At 37.9% G+C, this 12914-nt stretch overlaps 1 protein-coding gene and 1 non-coding gene across 2 annotated transcripts; both read right to left on the reverse strand.

Moving 5' to 3' along the window:
- Nucleotides 1–1389: 1389 nt before the first annotated feature.
- LOC108119560 (uncharacterized) lies at nucleotides 1390–2039 on the reverse strand. The gene is made up of 3 exons (XM_017232785.2): nucleotides 1824–2039; nucleotides 1601–1771; nucleotides 1390–1551 (listed from the first exon to the last, which is right to left on the reverse strand). Exons 1-3 carry the CDS (start codon nucleotides 2037–2039, stop codon nucleotides 1390–1392), a joined length of 549 nt encoding a protein of 182 aa, XP_017088274.2.
- A 5794-nt stretch (nucleotides 2040–7833) lies between these two features.
- TRNAP-UGG (transfer RNA proline (anticodon UGG)) lies at nucleotides 7834–7905 on the reverse strand. The gene has a single exon. It is a non-coding gene; the product is annotated as a tRNA-Pro (tRNA).
- Nucleotides 7906–12914: the final 5009 nt, after the last annotated feature.

Raw genomic sequence — 12914 nt, forward strand, 5'->3', positions numbered from 1 at the left:
GTTTATATTTGAAACTTTCAAAAATGGACCCGTTAGAAAACCAAGCATGCCATTGGCCCCAATTATTTGGCGAGTAAATGCGCAAAAATCCAGAGTCTCGTTTATATATTGAACGTGACGGTTTTTATAATATTTAAAAAATGCTAGATTTAACTTAGGCCAATAATTTAGTAAGTCACTTAAATTTCAGCTTGTCAACACTTACTACAATGTTATCGAAGGGTTTTTTGTAGAGAATCACTTGATGGATGTGCAGTGTAGCCCTGCCATATTTCTTATGTTCAACTTTACAGATTTTAAAATAGGAAAATAAAGGATCAACGTTTCGGCATTCCATTTTTTCGACTCGTAGAATCCTTTCCTGGCTTAATTTAATAATGTTTGAAAAAAAAAATAGCAAATATATTAGGCGACAATACATGTTGCCAGATGAAAGCCAGCTATTAAACTATTGGATTATTTCACGCATGAGGTAAAGTTTATTTCATTGTATATCTTTCATCGTATACTAAAATTGAAAAAGATTGGATATCTTTATTATAAAAACAATTTAAAATGTTGTATATTATCAATCAACTCGGTTCACAAAGGTTTTGACGTCGGATTTCCAACCTTTTTGCATAGCAATTCTTAGTTGAAACATGTAGAGACCATTTGGAGCAGGAATCTCTTTAAGAGTATTCCCATCAATTGGAAACCCATTGAACACAACGTTCTTTTGCTTTAAGATAATAGGATTTATAAAATAACTAATCGAAAAAATGGAATCATAAGCTCACCTTCAAAGGACAAATTGGATTAATATTCGAAATGTTTAAAAAAGGATTTATCATAAATCCAATTATTCCAGTTGCCGTCATAAGGTTTCTGCTAAAAGCACAGTAGTCCAGAGTCTCATTCAGGAATTGGTAGCGTCGGGTTTTTAACAATTTAAAAACACTCAAATTTAACTTAAATTTGAAAATTATTTTACTGAAGATAACAATTATTTATCAACTTACAATTATATTATCGATGGGCTCCTTGTACAAAATCACATGATTTATATAAAGGAGAGCTCTATTATTATCTTTGTGGACCACTTTACATGTTTTATAATAGGAAAACGAGGGATCAAGGGTTTGGCACTCCATCTTCTTGATCCTCAAAGTCCTTGAATGACTGAAACTTATTAAAAAAAATATATATAAAACCAGGTTTAAAAAACACGCCTTCATTTGTTGACTTTTCAAAGAATTTCAATCAACTAAAATGATTGATTTGTTGAGTACAGTTAAGGTATTATTTTACGGCTGGATTATTTTAATAATTAAAATTATCCCATTATCTTTACTCTACCCAAAAAGTAAACAAGTAATTTTATTTTTTAAATATATTATCTCATCCAATTTATGAATACTTTTCCACTCGGCTGGCGTAGATCTTGACATCGGTTGCCCACCTTTTCATATAAGCTGCACGAATATTAAACATGTAGACACCATTTGGAATGGGAATCTCCTTAAGTGTATTCTCGTCGATGACAAAGCCATTAAAAATAATATTTGATTGCTGTGGAATGGTTTAAAATAATTGTAATCAAGATCAGGCACTCTCTTACCTGTAGTGGGCATGAGAAGTTGATGTTGGAAATATTCAAAATTGGAGCCATCACAAAGCCAAAAATGCCTGTGGCAAACATCAACTGACGACTAAAGGCACAAAAGTCCAGAGTCTCGTTTACGAATTGAAAGCGACGGTTTTTTAATATTTTGAAAACGCCTAAATTTAGCTAAAAGTAATGTTTGTATATAAATTAATTCAACTTTAAGTTTAAAACTTACTAGAACATCATCGATAGGTTTCTTGTAATCGATTACTTCGTTAAAGTACAGAGCAGCTCGGCCATTTTCCTTATGAACAACTTCACAAGTTTTGAAATGGCACAAGGAACTATCAAGGGTTTGGCAGGTCATCTTGTTGACCCTAAAAACCTTTGCCGTAGTGGGTTCCAATAAAATTAAAACTATTAGTAGAAAATATAAAGGTAATACTTTCATGTTGACGCTTCCAATAGATATACTAAACTGTTGTATGGGTTGAATTCAGTTTGGAATTATTTATTGTAGAATGAGAATTATTTTAATAGTCTTATTTTTAGAAAAAAATTTATAATAATGGACAATTATTTGTAATGTACGTAGATATTGATCTGTATCCGCCAGGCTTTAAAAATCGAAGTAGTGAACGACATTTTGTATTCTCCTTCAGGAAATGGAAACCTAGTAACTGCACTCTCATCCAATGTTAGATTATTAATATAGATATTCTTTTCCTAGTATGAGAAAATTAAGGAATAAATCAAATATTATCTAATAAACTTTTATAGTACTCACCGCATAGGGACAGGTATGATTGACAGTTGTGAAAGCCTTCATAGAATCATGGAATATGTAGAAAATAGGATATTTCTCTGGGTTTCGCATAAAGTAGCAGAAATCCAGGGTATGATTTATCATGAAAAACCTGTAGACATTCGATTTACGAAAAAGGCAGAAGTTTAACTTGATTTGATCGAGGGGTTCAGCGTATTTGATAAGGATATTAAGTCTTATGGCAGCAACATTACGGCGAACCAACTTCAATAAACACTCTTTAGTTTCTAAGAAGTTCGAATCCATATCTTTGCATTCTATGTTTGTGAATCGAAAGTTAGCTCCGTCAATACCGCGGCACAAGATCGATAATATTACAAGTAGAATACCCGAATACTTCATGTTGAATGTGGCTTTGTTTTAGAAAAAATATGCCATCATGTTGGCTATTGGAATTAAAGTAATTAGTAGACAATTAAAATGTTCGATGACCTGGGAAATCGGTTTCAATAGACACATTCATTTATATATTTCTAGTTCCTACCGGTTTACAAAAAAAAAAAATAAAACACATATTATTATTTTATAAATAAAATTACATTTTTTCAATAAATAAATATTTTTTATTTCCCTACTCTCTATGATTCTTTTGTTACATAAATGCTTACGTGTCCCCGCCAAATTTTATAAGTTATTATTCCGATTTTAATCATATATTCCCCACTAGGAATTGGTAGTTCCATCATATCGCCTTTTTTATACACAAAATTGTCGAGAATAATATCATGCTGTTATAATATAAAAGTTAGTTCTTTTTTTTACTAATTTGTTACCATTTTACTCACATCGTAGGGACACGTATGATTGATGTTCGATGAGGAAATAAATACTTTGTGTAGAGTATAAATCAAAGGATATGCCTGAGGATTACGCATGTAGTAACAATAATCAAAGCTCTGATTAAAAAGAAATGGACGATATCCATTGGATTTCTTAAAAAGAGCCACATTAATGTCGACATTTTCCACGGGAATCTGGTACACTTGTCCGATCATAAAGAAGGATGACATCCCTCTTCGTAATAATTTCATTTCGCAGCGGGTAAAGTTGATGTAACTATTATTAACTGATTTGCAAATTGCATTTTTTAATATGAAACCGCTATAGGTGAGTCTGGGAATAAAAATAATCCAGATTGAAATTCCCAGAAGCAGACAGCACTTCATACTTTCAACGACTAATAGAAATCAGCTAACCGAAATCCAAATCCGTGGAGTCGATTAAAAACGCATTACTGTTGGGCCAATTAAAATGGTTATTCAATATGGTTTTTCCAATTTTTCCATTTATTGAAAACTGATACATGTTTTTGTCGAAATTTGCTGATAATAAAACTGAATTGTAAAGATTATTATTCAGCTTTTGCAGTTCTAGTAAATTATCCTAGAAATCTGCAATGTATCAAGTAAAATATTCTAAATATTAAGTTTTCAAAGAATTCCTACTGCTGTGGCTTAACTTCCTGAACAAATTCCTTGTTCCACCACAAAAGACAACACCCCAGGACATGACCGTAAAAACTTTTGCAATAAAATGCACGTAGTAGGATGCCACAACCGTAAAAAAAAAACAAAACAAAACCGAATGAAACGGAAAAAAACTGCAAAACAATGTGCATTAGGTTGATATGTGACTGCAGGAGTCAGAGGTTGAAGGGATTTGGATGGATGTGTCCCCAGGTTTCGGGTCAACTTGGAAGACCGCAACAGAAGTTGCAAAGTTGTGACTATTTTCCCCCTCTTAGTTTGCATTACGATCCGAATTATTTTATTGTGTTTCCCGCGCGGCAAGTAGTTTCATTCTGGAGCAGTTACTGTTGCACTTGCTAAGTGACCTTGTAAGCTGCCAGGTTAATCTGGAAAACTTTTAATTAGACAAATTATAACTTTGCCCCGGGCATCGTTAAACTTTGAGCCGCGCCAAGTTTATTATTCATAACGAAGGCGTATTTGGATGCCAGGGAGGATGCGGATGTGGGCAACATGGGTTGTTTCCGGGTCAAAGTTACCTGCTTCTTAACTGCCTTATCCTTAGTTATTTATTTTAATAAAGCCACAAGCGCCGGCCCAAACTTCGGCCATTTGGCGGCGGTGATGGCGGTGGAACTGCAAGCTGCCTCATTATTAATCATTATTGCCTGTGGCCTGGTAATTTGTCGTAATGATTACAGTAACCCCACAAGCCACCCATTTGCTGGGATGCCACAAAAAAAAAGTTGCCACTTAACTGCTCTTCAGGTCCTTTGAACAGGAAAGTGATGCGTTCGAATGAAATTGGTTAGCATTTTTGGAAAGACTTTATCTTACAGACGAATTTGGTTTTAAGGTTTGTCATTAGAAATTAATTTTTTAAGCTTGCCTAAAATAATAAATAAGTGGTAGCATACTTTGCGGCATAAAAGAAACATACTGGTAGCCACCTTATTGTCTGTAAATTTTTTTCAAGAAATTTATACATTTTTAATGAATTTCTAACTGATATGAGCTAGAAACCTTTGCCAGTGCACCTATCCTGAGGCACAGATTCTGCTGGCTTGTCAATTTGCCACTGATTGCTCAGGCAATTGTTCTACAAGCTCCATGCTCGATGCCTGCAAATTGACTTGTGTAGGCTTAAGGGATTACAACTCCCTCTGCATATGTATCGAATGAAAAATGTTTTAGGCCAATGGATTGGCAACTGGGTTTTCATTTGGCCATCCTTTAACATTCAACACATCTACACAGGCCAGTATGTTTGAGTTAGGAGCACATGTGTGGCAATGCGGCGTATACGCGATGCGCCATAAATTGTATGTCCCCAACTATTTTTGCTGGTGGCCGGTCGAGGGCGAATGTGCCAATAAATAACTCGATATGCCTGTCAAAAATTGGTCACGACAAGCAGGACGACCGGTTGGGTCCGAACTTCAACCGGAAACGGATATACAATTTCAGTAATTTTCGTGAGTGACCAAGCTGGAAGTTCGAACTCTCCGTCCGGATGGCGTCGCCTGAAAGAGGAAATTGCCGGCCAAAAAGAAAGGCAGTGCCAGAAAATAGGAAAAAGTCCTGTCCATTCAAAAGCTAAGGCTGGATTTCCCTTCATGTGCTCCTTTCTTTTGGTTGTTGTATTTGTTTTTATTGGCGTGAAAAATGTAATAATGCCCCAAGCTTGCCAAGAACATTTTTGCCTTGCTTTATGAGTATTATGTGTGGCATATGCTTTTCTTGAGCTTCTCCATTTTCTATCCGGCCCAAGGTAGTTTTGTGTTTCGGCCACCGAGTTGTGGGAGAGTCTTGGGAAAGTTATGTGAGAGGTCCTATTTAATGCATGTTATACTTTTCTTTCCTTCTTTGAGAAAAACCTGACAGCTTATCAAGAAAATATTTTTCAAGAAGTTTTGCATGCACTTGGGTGTTGGTTTATCATAGTTTTTAGAGACACACGAAGATGATGTTTACTAGAGATGTTTTATGAAAAACATGTTAGCTTTAAACTTTGTATCTTTGTATCTAAATCTTAAAGCTCTTCTTTAAGGTATCAAAGCATTCCTTACCCTTTTTGTTTGCAAACAATTGTCATTGGCAGGCTTTCACATTTTCCTTCTATTTTTCCCCCATTTGTTCGAGTGAGTGTGTTTCTGGCCGTGTGAAAATGCGCCTAAGGTCACGGTCAAGTGTCTGAGCCGGAACCATACAAGCAATTTCGTTTATTTGAAAGCACCACAACCCCTCGTACTGCCGTGTCCCCTCTGACTCTGGTGTTTTCCATTTAGTTTTGCCTTAGTTGGGGCGGCTGTTGCCATCAATCTCATTGCCATTGGACGGCTCCATATTGCTGTTGGCACAACATTTGCCTTGAACAAGTTTTATATTCTTTTTCGGTGTTGGCCGTTTTTGGCAACGGTTCCGGTTCGATTTTATTTCAACTCACATTTTTTCCGTTTTTTTTTCAATTATTTTCCATTTGTAGGAAAAGTCACTAAACAATTTTGTTGTTGATGCGAGAGTCTATATTTTTTATGAATTTTTTTTTGTAAAAGTTTCGCAACCATTTGCATTTTTACTTTTGGGGTCAGTAGTGTATCAAGGGGGGGACGTGCATCGAGTTATAAAATCGAATTTATTGTAGTCGATTGGAGATGGGCAGGGCCGAAGGGACGAGTGCGAGGATTTTTGCGCGGGTGAGTGCAATTTTTGATTTGGCAAATATGTTTTGAGGGTTTTCCCCTTTTGGGGCCAAAAAAAGCGACGACAGTTGTTGGTTTTCTACTGATTGAATTGCCATGTTTCGGTTGGGAAGCTGCTGGTGAGGAATATTGATAAAATCGCGTATCTGAACAAATCCGTTGTTCTATATTCCTGAAATACCACGAGACCAGCCAGGACATAGGTTTGGCTTTTATTTTTTTTTACCTTCTATCAAGCTTGTTAATTTTTTTTGCAAGCTCTGAAGCGTTTTGGCATCTATTGTGGTTGTTTTTCTGGGCCACTTAAACGTGTTTCTGGCTCTCGAATAAACGTGCTCTTTATTGTGGTTCGTTGTCCTGTCGGCCCATAGTGTAGTCCTTGGAAATGTCTATATATGTATATATATTTTTTTTTGGTCTGAACAATTATTCTGTTTTGGCTTTTACATCCATATTTTTCTACCCTGAATGTGGAGTGTGTGTGTGCTGGAGTGTTCGTCAGAGCATGTTAATTGAGGCATTTTCGATGGTGATTAGAGTGGGCGATAAAAAAATTCATCCAGACCAGATTCCCATTTAGATAGGGCTAATAAAATGCAATAAACATTAATTTTGCATGCCGAAAGTGGAATGCCAATTGGGGAATTTAGTAAAGTTATACTTGAGTTTTTTTCGAGTAGACTTTGAGGGGAGAGATGAAAAAAATATGAAAGCGACACTTGAGCATCTTTCATTGACAACAAGTGTCCTTTGACGAGGGAGTCCTTTAAGGGAAAGAGAATCAGCCGGTTAAGACGCAGCTGCGGCAAGTGTTGCCAATATATATCTATCTATATATTTGACAAGCATATGAAATGCTTGACAACAAGCAAACAAACATGACAGACAGCGTGTGGGTTTGAGGAGGAGCCACGTCTATATAGATATATATATCCTATATGGCTGGGGAGAAAAGCCAGACGGATTAGTTGGAGAAGGAGGCAATAGCACTCACATTAGAAATTGACTCTCAATGTATTAAATTGAATTGTTCATCATTGCTTGGAGTAAGTGTCTGAGGGTTTCGACTTTATCACTCAAAGCCAAACAATTGGCTCATTGTGGTTGACTGAATCCTGAATCCTGTCGTTTAAACTGCACTGGGATAAAATGTTTTTTGATTTCTTGAAGTTTATGGTTTATTTGGGTTTTATTTTCAAACAATTTTATTTATACACAAATATTTCAAAATAATAAAAAAATTAATCCGGGCTCAACCGGGATTTGAACCCGGGACCTCTCGCACCCAAAGCGAGAATCATACCCCTAGACCATTGAGCCTCTCATATTTGATCCGAAAAATAACTCAGTTTTAAGCTATGGTTTAGAGCCGAAGCCCCAGCTCATCATGCATAATTAAGTAGGTTTGGAAATGACCTACACAGTTTTGTACAACCGGTTGGGTGGGTTTTGTGTTTGTGTTTTTATGAAGATGCTGCAGGTGCAGTATAAAGCTAACAAAAAAGTGTTAGACATACTCTAGGTATGGATTATATAAAAGACTATATAAGAAATGTTTCAAAAATTAGCTTAATAAATATTTTAAAGCTCTTCTTTAAAATTAAAAAAAAAATCATATAATGATTAAGAAGCCATTTATATCCATTTTAAGGACCCTCCACTCCACTAATAGACCCTTGACCAGTGACAAATGAGAGTGCAAAATACTTGTCGTTAAAACTAATTAAAACAATTTAATTGCCTTTAAGGGCAAACGTGCAGGATGTGAGCAATTTTAATTGCCAAGGGCACACGTACAGCGTGGCCTCCAATTAGAGGACAGGAATAATAAAAAAGCGGGCCAATCTAGGACATCTGGCCAACGTGACAAGCACGGCAAAACAGAGCCAAAACACCAGAAAATAAAATGAAAAAAAAAAAATTGTTAACCGAAAACCGCTGTTGGAGTGGTGCTGCTGCTGACTCTGCTCGGAGTCAATAAAAAGCCAAATGGCCATAAGAAATGGCCGGCAAAGGAACTTGCCTCGATTCGACTCCAGAAACACAGGACACATTCGGGCTTAATGTGCGTTAAAAGGCAACACCCAACAGTGCCCCGAATGCCCTAAGACTGCGGTGAAATGACTTTAAAGGAAATGTTTTAAACCCAAAGTTTTCGGTCAACTTGTGGGCGTTGGGGTTGGGGGCTTAAAAGCTATTGTTGTGAAATTAAATTCCAACTATGTGGCAGAGCTGCAGGATGTTTTGGTCCAGGTAGAACACGATTTCTGGAGTAACAGAGGGGCGTTAGCAGGTAGAAAGCAGCTTTTGTTATTTTTACACTTCATTGCCGTGGAATTTACTTTGTTGTCCCTTTGTTTCCGACTCTGAAACTGGGAAGCTGGGAAACTGGGAAGCTGGGAGCTTGGAGCTGGGATGTGAAAGCAGGGAACCAACGCACCGCAAGTGCAGGCAAGCGTAAAGATAAAACTTGTGTCGACTTATTCTCCGTATTCCAGCCCTGACCTGTTTGCTATTTGTTGGTTCTACGTGGGAGTGGGTGCACTTCAAGAAAAGTTATAAGGACTATACTTCGAAATAGGCTATGACTACCAGACCCACCCTATTTCTAATCCTCACTGAAAAATCATGATAATATGTTTCTAGAAAACTTTAACAAAAACCTATTAGTGTTCCATAGTCCTACTTTTTTTCTTCCTGTGCCTGTGCGTATGATTGTCATAATACTCGGATCTGGATGACCGACAAAGAAAACAAATGAAAAGCTGTCACTGAACTGGAAAACCATCTACGTCTCGTTGGTTTCGTTTCGCTCGGTTCTTTATTTCTTTTTTTGTATATTTTTCTGGTAGGAACAATTTCAGAATTTTATGCCCCACAAAGGCCAAATTTTTAATAATTCCCATGGCCCGTAAGCAAATGTTCAAAGACAACGTTCGGGGCGTGACAAGGACTCGATAAGGTTATCCGGCGGGAGAGCGGGGTGCCAACCTGAAAGGACTTTGGCCCTGAACAACTTTTTTATCTTTATTGAATTTGCACCTTGGCAGGCATTTCAATGCTGCTACTGCTCCTGATGATGATGATGGTGATGGGCTTGTTGTTAAATATTTTGACATTTCCCAGTTTTCCTTCCTGTCTTTCTTTTTTTTTTTCTTACTTTGCATGCCTTATCCTGGAGTTGTGTTGTTTCCTTCCTACTCCCCGCTCTCTCATTCCAAAATGCTGACAACGTTTTCTCGCTTTATTATATTTATTTTGACAGCCACCGTATAAGGCTGTTATCCTTAGCGAGTTTCGGGCAATTTATGAAGTTCGAGTGCTGTTTAAACTTTTTACTTTATGGCACTTGCTTTTCGGCTAACCCCAGAAGGCGGCTGATTAGTTAAAAGAGATTTATGCATGAACATTCTGTCTCCTCCATGTTCACACATATAGGTATGCCAGCAGGCTTGAATTAATGTTTGAAGTTTATTTTTATCACAAACAGCCTGGTGCACCACACGGCGTATGCGTCATTTCTGGTTGGACTTACCCTTAAAGCTGAAGAATGGATGGAGACTACAGTTTCCATTTAAAGCCCGGCATGAAATCGACAAGTTGGCCTGGTAGTTGGCAACGTGACGTATACGTGATGGCGACAACTCCTGCTGACGCTGATTTTTAACACATGTTCGCAGGCAGCATCCTTGTTATGGCATATACATGTGTGTATCACATACGCATGTGCGTGTATCGCATTGCAGACAGCAATTTAATTTGAAATTTAATACCAAGTTTGAAAGGCGTCGCGTGCCAGGCATGCATATCAGGCCCAAGAAAACTGTAGTCGCCCAAATTATATTAAATTATTTCTCATTTCCTTTGTGTTTCCTTGGAAAACTTTGCATGCTAATTAGGACACGAAAAAATTCTCATTTCGAGCGTGAAGTTTGTCAGCTTTAAGTTTTGGGGCGTCGAGCTGTCGCAAATAGTTGTGGCAAATGCCAAAAATGTTTCGAGACAGCGCAATTGTTTAGGACCAACGTGCCCGGAAAGCCAAATAGCTGAAAATAATATAAAAAAGCAGAAGGAATACAGAAGCATCCTGGCATATGCCAAGCCAAACAAATAGCGGAAAATGGCAAATTAAAAAAAAAAGAAGGGAAAGAGAAATAAAAACATTCTGGCCATGATTAGACGAGCAGCTGTTGATGAATAGCCAAAGGATGTGCGACTTGCATGGCTGATGATGAGTGGCAGGACTTGAGGGGTTGGGCAATCAATCAAAAAGGAGTCGAGGGGTGTGGGACTGTGCCATCAATCTTGTAGCCAGTGCGTATGCGTAATGTGCGGCCAGTAATTAATCAGATGTGCGAGCATTACACTCCACTGCACTTTTGCATACCGCAGGTTCAATGACACTAATCGTCTTAAAAAGCGTAAAAGCTTTCGGTTGATTAAACTATGCTTACAACTGGGTTACAGCAGAAAAGATTAATGAACTATAATAATATACAGATTACAAATTTTACAAAATAAAATCCTATTTTCTCCCACTGTTCTGCGACGGCTGCGGCATGCAAATGAAAATTCTGCTCATAATTAAATGTGCCCGGGAAAATGTGTAAAATGTGCCAGGAACTGCGGTGGCTGCAGGGCTGCTGTGAGTCAGAGTCCTGTATGCAAGGAATCAAGAGGGTTCTGTATGCAAAAGTCAACCGACAATGGCGCAGGAAGTGTTGCAGTTGGTAATGGGAAAACACATGACAGCCGGGAAACAAAAAGGATGGAAACAAAAAGTGTGTGACTGCCACAAAAGGGGGCGGCCGCCAAGACTGACCCGCTATATAAAGCACAAAAGGCCAATGTGGCAGCTGCACGGAAAAACCCCAATCTACTTATATGCGTTGCAAAGACAACAATGTTTTTTAGATTTCAGAACAAAGGGAAAGCTCGGAAAATATGCAAAACTTTTGCCAATTGCAACGGCCAATCCCTAGACGTTCAAGATGCACTTGCAAAAGGATTTAAATCATTTTAAAATCTCGTTCAATTTTTATATAGTTGAAGTTTAAAATAACAACTTTTCTCTATTCTCTATATTCTTATAATAATATTAATATAATTTTATGCATCGATTTTTAAGAATTTATTTGTCTTTCTTCAAGTGCATGATGTTAGAAGTCTATTATGGGTGAAATTTAATTTACTGCCACTGCACTGAGAGGACCAAAGGACCAAGTGACGTCGATGCGCACGATTTAATAGTATCCTTGGCCAACTTTTATGTGCAGTTTGAAAAAGAGATTCGTCCCGAGCAAATGGCACAAGTAAATTGATTTAAGTGCATGTCATAGCATATTGCAGTTGGTGCTGAAGCTGAAGCTGCATCCTGGCAGGACTCTACGGTTAGTGGACCATGGTCCTGGAACGGCTCCTAAATCATTTAACAAGCTTCCATCCTCGTTTGTTGCTTATAAAATTTTGCTCATAAAATTGTTTATGTGTCTGCAATGAGCGGCGTCGCCACAGCACCTCCATCCTTCCATCCTTCATCCTCCATCCTCGTTCCGAGCCCCTGGTTTCCAGTGGCGTAGTTATAAAAGGGGGTTGAGAACGCCAGAGCAGCAGCTGCTGTTTCCGCTCCGGCATTGCACTCTAATCACATTTTGTGTGTGCACTCCCCTTCGAATCCCCTTCGAACTTGTAATTGGTTTACTGCACTGCAGTGTCGAGCTTTAAATGAAGTTGTTGTCAGTGTAAAAAAAAAGGGGTGGTGGTGGTGTTGCGGAAGTGGCAAAAAATTGCCAAGAGTCCAGGCAAACGATCAACAAATTGGCCAAGCTAATGGCTCAGAAATTTGTAGCAACAGATAGGGAAGTGAAAGCGATGCAGGTGGTTATATACCTCGTTTGGTAGACTATTAAGTGCCCTGGAATTAAAGATACTATCAATAGATTTTAGTTAGATTTTTCTAAGCTTTTCTTGAATAATCTTTGCTTATCCCATGACTTACTAAATAACCACAACTTGGAACTTTTCAAGCCTTGCATCTTTAGCTGCCCTGGACAGCTGGCAAAGTTTATTTTTGTTATCAATTTGGGTTATACGGGCTAAGTACAAACAGCAATAAACATTTCCCCAAAGCGTCGACTATTAAGGCCAAGATTTAGGACTCGAATGATTCCCCTCGGCTGTGTTGCCATAATTCTGGTTATACAAACCCACACAACCTTGACACGCCTTCCATGGGTCATAGCTTTCGATGTTCTCTCTATATGGTTTGGTGTATATACGTATATGTAATGCCTAGGCCAGCAGTTACAAAACCCATAACATACACGCCT

The sequence above is a fragment of the Drosophila bipectinata genome, chromosome 3L, assembly GCF_030179905.1.
Source record: "Drosophila bipectinata strain 14024-0381.07 chromosome 3L, DbipHiC1v2, whole genome shotgun sequence".
In the NCBI taxonomy this organism is placed as follows: Eukaryota; Metazoa; Arthropoda; class Insecta; order Diptera; family Drosophilidae; genus Drosophila; species Drosophila bipectinata.

What these genes read in the sequence shown, in the direction of transcription:
- LOC108119560 (XM_017232785.2), bottom strand. Translation starts at nt 2,039, where the DNA reads ATGAAAGTATTACCTTTATATTTTCTACTAATAGTTTTAATTTTATTG. An exon ending in AACCTATCGATGATGTTCTA is followed by an intron (nt 1,772 to 1,823) that starts GTAAGTTTTAAA and finishes CATTACTTTTAG; the next exon opens with CTAAATTTAGGCGTTTTCAA. An exon ending in ACTTCTCATGCCCACTACAG is followed by an intron (nt 1,552 to 1,600) that starts GTAAGAGAGTGC and finishes ACCATTCCACAG; the next exon opens with CAATCAAATATTATTTTTAA.